This window comes from Cydia fagiglandana, chromosome 24 (genome assembly GCF_963556715.1).
Source record: "Cydia fagiglandana chromosome 24, ilCydFagi1.1, whole genome shotgun sequence".
In the NCBI taxonomy this organism is placed as follows: domain Eukaryota; kingdom Metazoa; phylum Arthropoda; class Insecta; order Lepidoptera; family Tortricidae; genus Cydia; species Cydia fagiglandana.
This window is the reverse complement of record NC_085955.1, coordinates 6,539,091-6,554,259: the sequence shown is the minus strand read 5'-3', so window position 1 is coordinate 6,554,259 and position 15,169 is coordinate 6,539,091. Positions and strand designations below refer to the sequence as shown.

Sequence of the window (15,169 nt, the reverse complement as noted above, 5' to 3'; positions counted from 1 at the left end):
ACAATGTCCTTATTCCTAAAATACATATAGTACAATTCAAATAACCTTATGATTAAACAAAAAAAAAATGTCTAAGGTACAAAATACATATAAAAAAAAACTATTCAACCCTACTCATATATTATAAAGATCATAATATTATAAAGCAACATTATTGTTTATTACCTACTAGCTATCTTATTCATTACTATGTCAATTCAATATTATTATAATTTACATTGTTATTAAGGTCAATATTCATTAAATAGGTATCAGTCACAATATGCTATCATCGGACGGTCAAGTGGTTAAATTAGGATTTTACAATATCCACCAATCAGGTGTATTGCTCAACATCAACAACAACAACATTAAATACAAACCGACAAAACTATGCAATATTTTTCATTCTTTAAAAGTTTTTGCTCAAAGTTCTGCCCATAAAGACAGATTAACCCCAATTGGCACAACCATATCTGGGAATTGAACATTTTTATCATTAAGGACATTTGATTAATCAGATTCGTGGAAAATGGTATTAAGATGATCATATCTCCACAGAACGCACTGAGATCTCATTAAAAAAACCTATTACAGCAAAATGAGCCTCAGAGCCATAATAGCTTATGAAAACGAGCAATAAATTGTTTAAACTTACATTTATGTCGAAGCAGTCTTTCAGCATGTCGTAATATATTTCTGTTTTGCCGAGATGTTTATACAACATTTTGAGCCCCTTCTCCGAGGGTCGCACCAAGCAACAGCTACAGGAATGTAACTCCTCCATTGTTTAACTTATAAAACACTGTGATAATTGAGTCACAGACACAGTTGATTACGCTAATACATAATTCACACTTTAAAATCTACTTTTGCGATTCCATCTATATAAAGATAACAGTCGCATATCGATTTCTGATTGGAAGTATGGGTATCAGCGAGTGGTTCCTACAGCGCAGGCAGTCCGACAGTCACTGTAAATGGGCAAAAAAAATGGCTGACTGACTGCTAATGTCATGTCGCTCTGTTTTTTTTTTGTTTATTTCTGAGTGTTGATCAACATTTTTGAAGGCCAAGTTTGTAAATATTATGCCAAGTTTTTTGGTATAAAATATAAAGTTGGTCAAGCAAATTGTCAGTAGAAAAAGGCGCGGAATCAAAATTTTCTATGGAACGATAACCCTTCGTGCCTACATTTCTTAAATTTGCCGCCTTTTTCTGCTGACAAGATTTTTTTGACCATTTATAAGTTGAAACGCAATTTTTACAAAGTCAAATTTACCTTACCCCGGCTACACAAGTAAATTTTGATTATAAACTGCGCAGTTCAGACTGCACACTTTTATCGCTACGATTTATCGTTACGTATTTAAATAGGGCAGAATGGCGCTCTCTTGTGTCAGAGGCCAAGATCCTCTTTGGGTCACTGAGCCAGTGATGATGTATGTATGTTGCCGGCATTATAAATCAATAAATTTGCAATAAATATGATTCTAGATACTATGTTTAAAGCGGTAACGAAACGCAATTATCAATGTGTCAAGAGTGGTCAAGTCACCCTCAATCTGTCAAAGCGGCACAAGTCAATGGTCGTGTTATCAATTCGCCTATCGAGTTTCTTTTCTAGAACTTGCACGTATAGACCTTATCTAAATATCTACAGGTAAATAACTTAATTCCCAAATCCATTCTTACTGGATACTTATTTGGTTCGACGCTTTACATAGATATTCAACATAACCTTAAAGAAACTACAACTTTAAAGTTTTTTTTTAGGACCATGGCTCAAGGTTTGACTAACGAAGAGGTCGAGGCCCTCTGTGTGAAGCCTCATGAAGGAACTAAGGTAAATATTCTATTATTAATTCCGCACTACTATCTTTTTTGTATAAAGCATATTATAGTATAAGTGATTTTTTGTTACACTATATGACTATAGGTAATCGTAACCGCACAGCATATTGTAGTCACAGGCTCAACATGGTGATACAACAATAATATTATAAGGCCTGTACTTATGATCTATTTTATACCTGTGATGGACAAACAAAAACAATTTTGATTACAAATTTTGTTTTTATAAACACTAAAATAACAAACACGAAGTAATTTATTTTTAACTAAATTCATAAAATGTCTTATACCACTAGGACTTCATGTTCCAACAAACCATGTACCGCATCAAAGACCCCCGCAAGTCGCTCCCGTTCTACACCGGTGTGCTTGGGATGACCCTCCTCAAGAAACTGGACTTCCCTGCTATGAAGTTCTCTCTGTACTTCATGGGTTATGAGAACCCGGCCGACGTGCCGCAGGACGAGGCAAAGAGGCTGACTTGGGCTACAACGAGGAAAGCTACCCTGGAGCTGACACAGTAAGGTTTCAATAGGGGTCCCTTTGTTTGACATCATTATTGAAAGTCATTATGTAATGATTGTCTGATTGTCATTAGTCCTAAAACTTATACGTTAACTTTTCAGGATTTTCTGTGTCTGTAAAGGCCTGTCACAAAAAAACCACCAAGTCGAGTTGGTGGTAACTAGTGTGAATTTTTTTTCCCAGTAGTTACCAGTGGTAAAAGATGGGAAAAAAAATCCCAGTAGTTACCACTGGTAAGAACTTGGTGGTAACTGGTGGGAATAACCCAATATTTGTATTTCGAAGATTTACCATTGTAGACATAGACTCCAGAGTTCCAGTATTGTATCTTGAAGATAAGCATTTTTTAGTTGCTAAATACTATGCTCCCATGATGCAACCAAAATGCTAATAATATTATGAGGGCCAATACTCACTCAAAATATTCTTAAAATATTACATGTCAACAAATGTTCAAAGTGTTTTAAGATGAATACATTTGACATTCTTAACATGCTGTTCTATTAATTTGCAATTAGTAACACATAATTCCAACTAGGTCATTACCTACTGTTGTGGAATGTAAACCATAATGTGCAGGTTTGCGTAATATGTGTGGGTGTCATGTAGCCTTTGCGCAAACTGGAATACGATACCGGCTACTTTAGCCTATACGTGATTAAATCTGGTGGCCGATTTTTGAATTTCGATCGTTTCGTTACTCGAAAATCGGCGGAAAACAGAGAAATGCAAATTATTGAAATTCAAGCTATAGAAATTGGGAATCTAGTGGTATTGACCACTCGTTTTTGATTTTAGTAGTAGAATTTAAATGCCTAGGTACTAGGCATAGGAGTAGATACTCCTAGTAGTGAAGATATTATTGAACGAAACACACGAAATCGAGTAGTCGAAATTAAAAAATCGGTTCTCTGATTATTGATGACCGCTGGATTAAAGGTTTAACCACGTTTTATGAAAATTTTGTTTATTTCAGCAACTGGGGCACCGAGAGCGACGACTCGAGCTACCACAACGGCAACAGTGAGCCGCGTGGGTACGGCCACATCGGTATACTGGTGCCCGACGTAGAGGCGGCCTGTGCTAAGTAAGTCGACTGAAGATCTAATGGCCAGTTTAGATTCGCGGCTCGTGGCTCGGCTCGCGGCGCGTCTCGTGGCTCGCCTCGAGCGCGTAAGCCCGTCGAGCTACTGATTATACTCTCGCCTCGTGGCTCGTCTCGAGGCTCGTAAGCTCGTCGAGCTAATATATTTTAAACACTAACGGCACGGCATAAGGTTTATAGCCGAATGACAAGCCGAACGATGTAAACGCAAGCGCGCGTCCCTCGCGAGCCCCTTTGGCTCGTGTCCAAAAAACCGCTCCTCTCGCGTCTCGTGGCGCGGCTCGGCTCGTGGCTCGCGCGAGCATGTAAACCGCTTGTAAGGCCGCGGACTGGACGCACATGATCGGGCTTGAATGAACAAATTTGGACAACAGCAGCGGTCGTCGCCTGCCACCCCGCCGATCGCGTGCGTCCATTTATCTTTACCATATTTTGACGTCTTTATACGTATTTTAAAAATATTGTTAATAAATACATACAATAATAAATAACCCTGTATAGGGTACTTTTTCAATGATGACCATAATCTCTTCAGGAGGCTTAGCGCAGGAGGGCCGCGACAGTAACAGTATCTCGCCCGCGAGATAGCCTACCCATCCCTCTCTAATTAATATAGTTAGAAAAAGTCGGGTAGTCTATCTCGCGGGCGAGATGCTGCCGCGGCACTCCTGCGCTGATAATCCTACTGGTCCAGTGATTTACCCCCTTATTCATGAAACTTTACAAGCCTCGATTACTTAGTTAAGTATAATAATATACTAAGTCACAGGTATTTAAAGTACGAATTCAGAACCTCCTCCTTTTTTGAAGCCGATTAAAAATATGATCATGTTGTTTAAATAAGAACTAAAATAAATATAAAAAATATGACAGATTCGAGGAGCAAGGAGTGAAGTTCATCAAGCGACCGCAGGACGGGACCATGAAAGGGCTGGCCTTCATCCAGGACCCAGACGGCTACTGGATCGAGATCTTCAAGGCCATGTAAAAATCCTTATGGAGCATCCCACGAGAATGTCGCTTACGAAATGATTCTGCCTTGTTGTAAATACCTTAATCAAATGCGTAAAGTTCGAGAATATACTGCCAATGTGTTAACTAAGTAATGGAATATTACAACACCAAATATCGCTTTCTCATTATTTTCAGAAGTATCAAAAGAATGGCATTTTGTAAGCGACATTCTCGTGAAATATCTTTTATTTGTGTAGACCCTTATCATAATCTCGGGGACTGTGGATCATTGTGGTATTTAGAATTAGATAAGGAGTAAGTTTTCTTTTCTGTAATTAGAGTCCGTGTCGGCTAACTTTCCATCGACTTGACATGAGCAGTGATGGTGTGTTATTATATAGGTCATGTTTTCATAGAAATATGACATTAATGATGACATTGCCATTGTAAATGCCATGCAGAGTTAGTTTGACCATACTCTATGTTATGAAATACCTAAATATGTATGTATGTAAACACTTTACCTATTGTACATAAGACAGGTTAAATTACAATCAAATATTAGACTTTTTTTATTAAATTATCATTATTTAGCAATAGAAACGTTATTACTATTTTTATATAAATACTGTCAGTTTCTCTATCTAATTCTAAAACCACTTTATAGATTCGAGGTTTATTTTTTGTAGTAACTATACGGACGATGTGTCATATAATATCGTTATAAACTTATGACTTAAATTATTTCGGCCCAAAATGTTATAAAGATTATTATTAATAAGAAAAAGTGAGAATTAAAGTTTTGTATTATCTGTTATATAATAAAATATATACGTTAAACGTGTTTCCCTTTTTATTTTGTGACCTGTAAACAATGAACTGACTAGAGCTTAAAAATGATCCCACGTGTTGTGCCGCGAGCGACTACTGCGCGCAGCTTGACATCGTCCAATATTCTAATGCCGCGCAAGATGTAGCATTCTATCTTAGGGCCCTTACAGACGAGCGACAGCACGCCAGTGACCGCCCGCGACAGCAATCGGCGACCGTCGCCGGCCGATACGCCGCGGTAATCGCTGATGTCGCAACGCGCACTCGTTGGAGTGTAGTCTACTACACACACACATCGACGAGTGCGCGCTGCGACATCAGCGATTGCCGCGGCGTATCGGCGACCGTCGCGGGCGGTCGCCGATTGCTGTCGCGGGCGGTCGCTGGCGTGCTTTCGCTCGTCTGTAATAGCAGTGCGTGGGGAGACACTCCAGACTTCGGGCAAACTCGGCTCCGTTCTTCTCAGTACTGCTCCGAGCAATTATTAGGGTTGACATTGACGTCCTTTCGCGTGCACGACCACAGATAATGGCTTGAATTTTGACAACCCTAAATAGCCGAAAGGGATAGTGCCATAAGTTAGAATGGGATATATCATGATTCGTCTTGAATCGCTGTCAAACTTCGGTTTTGTAGGAAGTGTCCTTTATGTACGGTAATATTATTACATATTCTGTGATCTTAGCCAATCAAAACTTATACGAACTTGTAGGTAGGTAAAAGTATTAAATAAGTTTAAAACTCAATTAGAATTGAATATTTATTAATTTTATTCCAAATAAGTTTTCTTGAAGCTTGATTAAACTGATTATAGGTATGTAAATGGGTTATTATCTATGGAGATAACACTGTAAGCTTATTTATTTCTCTAAGACTACATATCCGAGCATGAATAGTATGGACAACCTATTGCAATAGTCTATCTAAGCACCGTATTTAATAGCACAGCGTGTGAAGAGTTATCATAAACGTAAAATTTCGATCCGATTTCATCATCCCGTTTGGAAGGCCTTTAAAATAACACTTCCAGAGTGATTTCACACTCTGTGCTATCAAACGCGCTGCAGAGTTAGTTTACATGGACTCACGGGCGTAGGTATGCCAATGTATGCCCCTCCCCTTTCCCTTGGCCCTCAGCCATATGTGACGTTATCTATGAAAAGGGACCTTATTGTCGATGGCGCTTACGTCATTATTAACGATGCTCTGATATTAATACAATGCCGCGCGACGCAGTGCGGCGTAAGCGCCATCGACAATAAGGTCTCTTTTCATAGATAGTGCCCCATAAGTATACACCTACATCAGTATCTTAACAGCAATAATTAAAATAACATCAAATAATAATTCAGTTCATTTGATTGTATGTATGATAGCTATTATAAGGTTTAAAATTATATAATAGTAAAAATTAGATTTCTTAAGTAATAGCTTTATCAACATTTTCCTTGTCCTTCCACTTTTTAAAAGTGAAACCAAATAGTACCCGTTAAACCGGGGTATGCATATACATAATATAATCCATCCAGTCACCACTGTTTTTCTGTATTGTTAACTGTATTTTATTATTTATTGTAAGGATTATTAAATTCTTTTAATTTAATATATTTCGATGGTTTCTCGTGGTGAACTTTTCTAAGGTGTCTTCTTACACCATCTTGCCGAGGAAACCTCTTATAGCATATTTCGCAGGCGAATGGTCTCTCCCCTGTGTGCACGCGATAATGTTTCTTCAATTCAGCAATAACTGGATACGACTTATCACACACATCGCAAGTGTGAGGCATACTTTTTGAATGCATACGTCGGATATGAACTGCTAAGGCAGATTTGTGTTTAAATTGCTGGCCGCACACTTCACATGAGTGCCGTTTAAAGTCCTCATGTACTTTCATGTGATCTTGCAAACTTTTTTTCATTCTGAAGTTCTTATGACATATTTCGCATTCGAAAGGTCGTTCCTCAGAGTGTGTTTCTCTGTGATTTCTTAAGATACCTTTTGTTGAAAATCGTTTGCTACATATTTCACACATAAAGGGCCTGTCTTCTAAGCGCCCTTCCTTTTTGGCTTCTTCCTCCCTTTTTTGCTCAGCGTGCTTCTCCATGTGTTTAGTTAATGTCCCCTGTAATGCAAATCGTTTCCCACATATGTCGCAACAGAACTGTTTGTCCATAACTTGATTGTGTTTCTCCAATAAATGTTTCTTCAAGCTATATCTATAGCGGAACTTAGTTTCGCAAGTTGCACAGGTATAAGGCTTTTCCCCCGTGTGTACGCGCATATGTACATTTAAATTCTCCTTTATTATGAATCGTTTACTACATAGAAGACACGCGTGCTTGTAATCCTCAGTGTGAACTTTCAAATGTAGATTTAAAGCACCTTTCGATGTGTACCCTTTATTGCATTTTTCACACTTAAAAGGTTTCCCTCCAGAATGGTCAAATTTATGATTATTCAAGGCAAACTGCGTATTAAACTTCCTTTCACAAATATCGCAAGTGAAGGGATAATCACCAGAATGATTTTTTTTATGAGTGTTTAATGCACTTTCGTCTGCAAATTGTTTTTTGCATATATCACATGTAAAATCTTCAGTTTCATCAGCAAATTCTGTTTTGCACGTAATCTCTCCCGGCTCTACGCTACTAGGATCATATTTCAAATGTTTTCTCATATGAACGGTTAAGTGGCCTTTTTGTCTAAAAGTTTTGTTGCATAAATCACATGAATACGGTCTTGCACCTGTGTGCCCACGCATATGCACAACATATTGGTTTCTTTGAATGAATCGCGTGCCACACACTTCGCAGGAGAATTTGAACTTCCCTATGTGGTATGCGTAATGTGTGTTTAAGTGGCTCCTTTGTGCGAATTTTTTGTCGCATACATTGCACGAGTAAGGCTTCTCTCCGGTGTGGGAGCGACGATGGATCATGAGTCTGGTTTTAGCGTTTGTATTCTCGAACTTTTTGTGGCATATGTCACACTCGTGCACTTTACTGCGGCCAGAAGCTCGAGCCGGCTTGGAGTCGTCGAGGTCGGTGACGGTATCCGCCGGTGAAGTGTCGCCGTCGGTTGCGGTAGAAACTGGCTTCGCTGAAGGCCCTGGTGGCCCACCGTATATGGCCACTGAAACAATAAGATTATACTTCATCTTAAAATCTGGAAATGTTCATGGAATACATATAAGAGATCCTATCGACACGCCACTGGTTCTCAGCTTTTATTTCTGTAGTCAACTTCCAACCCTTTTTGTTTTGCCATATCCGTATATCTGACCGCCCACTGCTTAGCCCAGTGATATTAATATAAGCATGGGCATATACACATAGCAATCACGCCAACAAAGTGGTAAAATCAAAACTAGAAAATTATTACACTAAATTGGGTATGTTCGTTACTTCAAAATTATAGTGTATAATGATTGGATAGGTAATTCGAAACGAATATAAAATTTAGATTACTTACTACTCTAACTTTTGAAAAGTGGATCCAAAGTTTTGCCAATAAAACCATGAAACGAAATCTTAATGAAGACTCAGTTAAAACTATTTTATCTATAGATACTGATTAGTGATTTATATATGCCTGAGTACACACCTGACACGACCTCGCCGTCAGCCATCTCCACCTCTGACTTCTCCAGCTTGATATCGCCTGCAGCAAAAACAAACTTTTATTTTATATATTGACTTGACGACCGGCCTGGCCAAGTGGGTAGTGACCCTGCCTATGAAGCCCATGGTCCTGGGTTCGAATCCTGGTAAGGGCATTTTTTGTATGATGATAGCTTACCGTGGGGCTTAGTGGGGCTTATAATATTTATATGGCGACTGTAAACCCGCCCAAATATAGTCTGTGCGGAAAGAGAAGAGTCGCTTCCCTTACACACGCACGAATCTTCTCATTCCGCACAGACTCTAACAGTGATTTAAAAATTTCACGATCTTTTCTTTACACATTGTTATTTCGAACCACCCAACCCCCATCTCACTAGTACTAGTACTTTGTATAGTATTTGTTGAAATTCTTATGACATATTTCGCATTCGAAAGGGCGTTCCTCAGAGTGTGTTTCTCTGTGATTTTATAAATATGATTTGTTGAAAATCGTTTGCTACATATTTTAAACATTGTTATTTCAACCCTTGGTGGGTTGAAATACAACGACCCCATCTCACTAGTACTAGTACTTTGTCTACAGTAACATGAACCTACCGCCTAAAATCCACTCACATGCAATCAACATTACATTCAAAAACAAAAATAGTTTTAAAAGTGTCATCAAAACGACTTTCTGAAATAACATGAAATTTAACATTAATATCCAAGTACAGTCGCCATCAGATCCATCAGAGCAGCCAAGGTGCTCACAAATATCTGAACACGCCTCTATTGTCAAGGTATCTTTTAATACCTCGGCCGCTCTGATATATTGGTCTTGGTGGTATTGGGTTGATCATTGATCGGGGCCTTACTTGGGAGCCACAGGTTTCTGCCGTGTGTCGCAGAGTTACAAATACCCTGAGAGCATTGTACAGGTTTAAACATTTCCTGCCGGCCAGTACTAAAACTTCACTCATTCAGGCTCTTGTGCTTCCAGTCATTGATTATGTGTGCCTTACCAACCTTTCACAAGGACTCTTAGACAGAGCGCTCTTACAAGAAAAGTCGAAATAATGCAAATTTTTTTTATTTATTTATTTTATTTTTATTTATTTATAGGTTCACCAACAGTTATTACATTGAAGCTTACATCTATACAAACAATGACAACATGCTGAATGTATAACTAATTACTGGTAAACACCACATGCAAGTAATTAAAAAAAGCAAAGTCAACAACAGAGCCGGCACATTTAAACACCTTATTATTGTAGAATAAGGAGCAAAGCGCAACCATGATGTCAACTGGTTAAGTGAATAAACTAGATAAGTATGGAATTAAAACTAAATATATTAATTACTAGTGAATAAATTTCTAATTTTGGTCAGAGAGTCAAAGTGAATATCGAATCTGTTGCTATATTTATTGATTAAATTGCTCAGGCGTGGTACCGGGGAGTTTGACCCTAACACAGTTCGGCGCTTAGGGCGAGACAGTGGTTTGATAGCAAAACGCGGTGTTCTTCTAGGCACTGAGAATCGAAAGCTACTCAAAAGTTGTGGACAATCTATGTTATTTCTTAAAAGCTTAGTGAGAAATTTTAAATCCAGTAGATCTCTACGGTTCTCAAGTGATAACATTTTAAAATGTTTTAACCTATCCTTATAAGAGAAAGATCTATTCGCAAGACCTACCGATCGAGACAAGTGCCACATAAATCTTTTTTGCAATCTTTCAATCCGAAGACAATGAGTTGCATAATGTGGTCGCCAGACGATACTACCATACTCTAAGTGACTGCGTACTAGACTATAATAGAGAAGTTTTTTGGTTTGTATCTTACGAAATACCTTTCCGTTTCTTATAACAAATCCTAACATACATGAAGCTTTTTTTACTATTGCATCGATGTGAGGAACGAACGTGAGTTTTGTGTCAAAAATAATTCCCAGGTCACGTATGGTTTGCACTTTAGGAAGACATTCGCCAGCAATATGATATGATGAAGAAACTGTATTGATTTTACGAGTAAAACTAATAGACGAGCATTTTTTGGCATTGAGAGACATACCATTTTCTGAACACCATTTGTTAAGTCTGTCAATGTCAGCCTGGAGAAGGACGACATCAGAAGGACAATTTACCACTCTAGCGAATTTGAGGTCGTCTGCATACATGAACGGGATGGAGTGATGAAGTTGGACGGGCAAATCATTTATAAATATATTGAATAATATAGGGCCAAGGTGGGAGCCTTGTGGGACGCCAGAAGGAATATTATAAGTCCGAGACGAAAAACCATTAATAACTACATAAAATGATCGGTTATGGAGATATGAGTCAATCCATTTTAGTAGGGGACCCGTAACGCCGTAGGAAGAAAGCTTCTGAATCAAGACCGTATGAGAAACTCGATCAAAGGCCTTACTAAAGTCAGTGTAGATAACATCGATCTGCTTATTAGTATCAACAGCCTTAGTGACATACTCAGAGAAGGAGACAAGATTGGTGGAAGTTGACCGTGAAGTGACGAAACCATGTTGGTGTTCGGTTATATACTGTTTGAAGTGACATTGAATAAAGGGACAAATAAGGGATTCAAAGATCTTGGCAAAAGTGCAAAGTATAGATATCGGTCTATAATTCTTTACTACACTAATATCATCGGCCTTGTGTATTGGGGTAACTTTAGCCCTTTTCCATATATCCGGAAAAATACCAGTTTCAAGCGATTCACGGTAAATAATATATAGCGGATAAGATAATGTTTTTGAACAATTAGATATAAAAAATGGGGGGATGCCGTCAGGGCCAGCTCCTTTAGCAGCATCTAGGTGTTTCAGTTTTTTATTAATCGAGTCAAGGTTTAAAGGTACGTTATTAAGACATTCAGATGATCTTATGATACTGGCCATATTGAGGTTATTGCTGTCTTCCTCCCCGTAAACTGATGAAAAGTATTGAGCAAATAAATTACAGATCTCAGGTCCTTCCGAGCTTACAGTAACCCCATCTGTCATCGAAGCAGGAAAGCTACTCGCACCTCCTCGTTTTGCTTTTATGAAGGACCAGAAATATTTTGGATTATTATGTATGTTACTTTCAACGTGAGAAATATAGGAGTTATAGCAAGAAATTGCGTATGCATCACATCTTTTTCTAAGTAATTTTAATTCAATTAGGTCACGCGGATTATTAAATTTTTTGTAACGTTTTCTTGCACTATTCTTTTCTTTTAATAGTTTTATAAGAGTACAATTAAACCAGATAGGATATATATTCGAGTGTTTTTTTTTAGAAAAAGGGACCAGTAACATAATTGCGTCCTTAAGTACTTCATAGAACGTTGATACCATTTCATTAACATCTTCGCATTGACCAAATAATTCATCCCAGTTTTGACGATCTAAATGTTTATTTATGCTTTCATAATCAGCCTTACGAAAGTTTGGAATCAAGGGAAGATTGTTGCTCTTTAAATTATTGGTCTCGATTAAGGGAATAGTGATAACAATGGGCGGATGATGAGAGCCAGGATTAGAAAGAATCTCACTAGCATTGGAAACAGATGTAGTTATAATATCTGTCAAAACCAGATCCAGTGTTTTGCCGAAATTATTAAGAATGACATTACGCTGAACAAGGTTATTTAAATTTGCAAAATCGACTAACATCTCTTCTGTTACTGACAATCTAACGTTAAGTGATTGCTGATTATTCGGTTGTGCCCAGTTTATCCGTCCTAGATTAAAGTCTCCTATAAGAATAGTCGAGCTATCAATTGACTCCATGACCTCATTACAGTTTGAGAGGAAATAGTCTAAGGTAGTTTTCACAACAGGAGGAGGTAAGTATACAGCACATAAGGCAATTTTAGTCCTGGCACATGAGTTATGCATGGGGAGATCGAGAGTGACCCATAGATCTTCACAGTTTGTTTCCCAACTATACATTCTTACAGGCGCGAACCTTTTCAATACTGCTACAAGAACACCACCACCCTCCTTACAACTATCAAAGCCGGTTGACTCTCGATCCCTCCTGAATACAGTGTAACGGTCATCGAAAAGCTCATGTGACGAAACACTTTTGTTTAGCCAGGTTTCAGTCCAAACTATAACATCATAATTAGAACAGCAAACTTTGGTATAAACACTATGAGTTTTGGTTCTAAGACCACCTATGTTTTGATAATATATATTAAGGTTCGAGAATTTTAAAATATTTGTAACATATCCGCTTGCTAGGTATCTTAAACTATCTTATTTAAAGAGTCCATATCTCTAATAAGTATATATTCGGAAACGTCAGATTTTCTCACGAAGACGCGGCCTCCTCTCACCCAGACATGCTTATATCCCTTCTCTTTTGCTTTTATTCGTGTTGCCGCATGAAGTGCCTTGTTTGCGAGGCTCAAATGTTCCATAACGTATATCGGGGTTTTCTCACCCACAAACCCCAAGTGTGACGTGTTCAATTTTTCGGAAACAGGTCTAGATTTGTTGAAGTTAATAGCAGCAGCTAAGAATGAGTCTCGAAGTCTGGGTGTATTAAATTGCACAATAATGGATTTAGGCCGGTTATTGTTGTTATTTGACTTCATAACGCGCGTGCAGTGAGAGACGTCAGCTTCTTTTACCTCGCTTTTTACAACCTTCCCCAAGTCCATAACAATTTTAATCAAATTTTCATTACTTTTCTGGGGTACACACTGTATTTCGACGTTGCTGGCCCGACTCTGTTGTTCTAAATAATTGAGACGGCCTGTCATATCTTGCAAGGTAGTTGACATTTTATTGTTCTGGTCTTGCAGTTCCTTAATTCTTTTTTTATCTTCTTTGTTCTCTTTTTTTATGTCCTCGTACTGAAGGTTCATAAAAGTTACAGAATCATTAATCCCTTTTATCTCATCTCGCATTGTTTTTAATTCTCTGTTTAGAATCGCTCCCATGCTCAACGTAAATTTTGCCATTAATATCTCAAATTGGTTCTCCATTACCTCCTCTACAATTGTACGTATGCCCTGCTCTGTAACCGGTGCCACTGATACATCCGGTGGAGACTGTAATGCAGGTCTTTTGCCGGCGCGCAGGCTAGCGCTGGTGTTGAATCTTATCGGAGTTTGGTCGTCTTTTTTTACTTTAGACGTTGATGCAGCGCATATTGGGCATGTCCAGTCCGTCAGTTCAGAAGACAAATCAAGGGCTAGGCATATATTATGAAAGCCTTTTTTACACTGACAGCATTGTACGAATTCTTCATTTGTGTCAGTCGATGGACAGCAGGCCCATTCCACAACTTGATCGGCCATAGTTCAGCGTTGGTAAGACAGCGCGAAAAAAAAAGTTTATTTTATTTTCTTTAATATAATTACCATGCACTGTAATAAATGCGCACGCACTGGAGACCGCCAGTATCAGTTTACAAAACTCGTTGTAGTTGCCCGGTAACAAATGCTCCCAGTACCGCACTCGACGCCACCTTCGCGGACGATAAGTCTTAACCGCCGTATATAGCGCGTACTTACGAGTTCGGGTCGAGACGGTCAAATTCTATTATGTCGGGTAACTTACAAAATCGCGTTCAATGGTTTGCAATAGATTCAATGAAATTGTCTTGTTATTTAGCACTAATTGTCTTGGATTATTACACACTGCTAAAGTTTAGTAATTTATCGTCCTAATTAGCACTATCACTGCTGTTGAACTTCACTTTAGATAGTTTTAAATCCATTTTTAATGCCGGAGCGTTTGACAACAACTTGTTACTACAGGCGTTGCGTAAATAAAATTGATGATACTAGTCGACGAAATTCAGGACTTTGTGCTAATTATTAGAAACAATGAGTACTTGTTCCAATAAAAGCATCTTCTTATCTTTTTAAATATCGTTGTAAATATTAGAAAAAGGACTTATTAAATTACTAATGAATTTTTTTCTGATGGTCGTTTCCGAAAAACCGCGTGAAGCACTGAACGGCAAGCTCTTATTTGGAAATGTTGAGAAGTTTACTCTGCTAAACCTGGCTATTTTGTATTACTAATACCCTGTACTTTAGGCATATCAAACGATATTTTTCCTACGTACCTTTGAGAAAGAGAAAATCAAAGTAAAACGAACTCAATTTTCTCTCCGAAACAAGTGTCAATTTCTACGAAAATCTACTTAATATCGAAGTCATTTTCATACTCAAGCAATCTGCAACGTTTGCTTATACTGTTGGTATACATTTGTGTTTATGAAATTCTACTATAATTTTTTGGCAATTTTTTGAAAACTACTCTATATTACCGATGACGCACGCTCGCCAG

At 38.2% G+C, this 15,169-nt stretch overlaps 2 protein-coding genes across 9 annotated transcripts in view; one reads left to right on the top strand and one right to left on the bottom strand.

Moving 5' to 3' along the window:
- LOC134676166 (gastrula zinc finger protein XlCGF57.1-like) overlaps positions 1–15,169 on the bottom strand; it is a 48,122-nt gene that overhangs the window by 6,258 nt on the left and 26,695 nt on the right. For 3 of the 8 annotated variants that reach the window (XM_063534461.1, XM_063534464.1, XM_063534463.1), the window contains exons 4-5: positions 8,853–8,909; positions 5,995–8,381 (exon numbers count right to left, since the gene is read on the bottom strand). The exons of 2 other annotated variants lie outside the window; for them this stretch is intronic. In XM_063534461.1, coding sequence (XP_063390531.1) covers positions 6,814–8,381; positions 8,853–8,909 — 1,625 coding nt within the window. In that variant the 3' untranslated portion in view covers positions 5,995–6,813. Of the gene's footprint in view, positions 1–637; positions 943–5,994; positions 8,382–8,852; positions 8,910–15,169 lie in introns of those variants that run through there. 3 more of the 8 variants (XM_063534456.1, XM_063534459.1, XM_063534460.1) reach the window with 2 other exon arrangements.
- On the top strand, positions 1,544–5,257 carry LOC134676521 (lactoylglutathione lyase). Its single transcript, XM_063534905.1, has 5 exons — positions 1,544–1,642; positions 1,756–1,825; positions 2,130–2,353; positions 3,335–3,445; positions 4,337–5,257. The coding sequence occupies exons 1-5, from the start codon at positions 1,566–1,568 to the stop codon at positions 4,449–4,451; spliced, it is 597 nt and encodes a 198-aa protein (XP_063390975.1). The 5' UTR covers positions 1,544–1,565; the 3' UTR covers positions 4,452–5,257.

Coding starts and splice junctions, on each gene's coding strand:
- LOC134676521 (XM_063534905.1), top strand. CDS start 1,566: ATGGTCGTGTTATCAATTCGCCTATCGAGTTTCTTTTCTAGAACTTGC. Junction 2,354..3,334: donor GCTACCCTGGAGCTGACACA/GTAAGGTTTCAA, acceptor TGTTTATTTCAG/CAACTGGGGCACCGAGAGCG. Junction 3,446..4,336: donor GTAGAGGCGGCCTGTGCTAA/GTAAGTCGACTG, acceptor AAAATATGACAG/ATTCGAGGAGCAAGGAGTGA.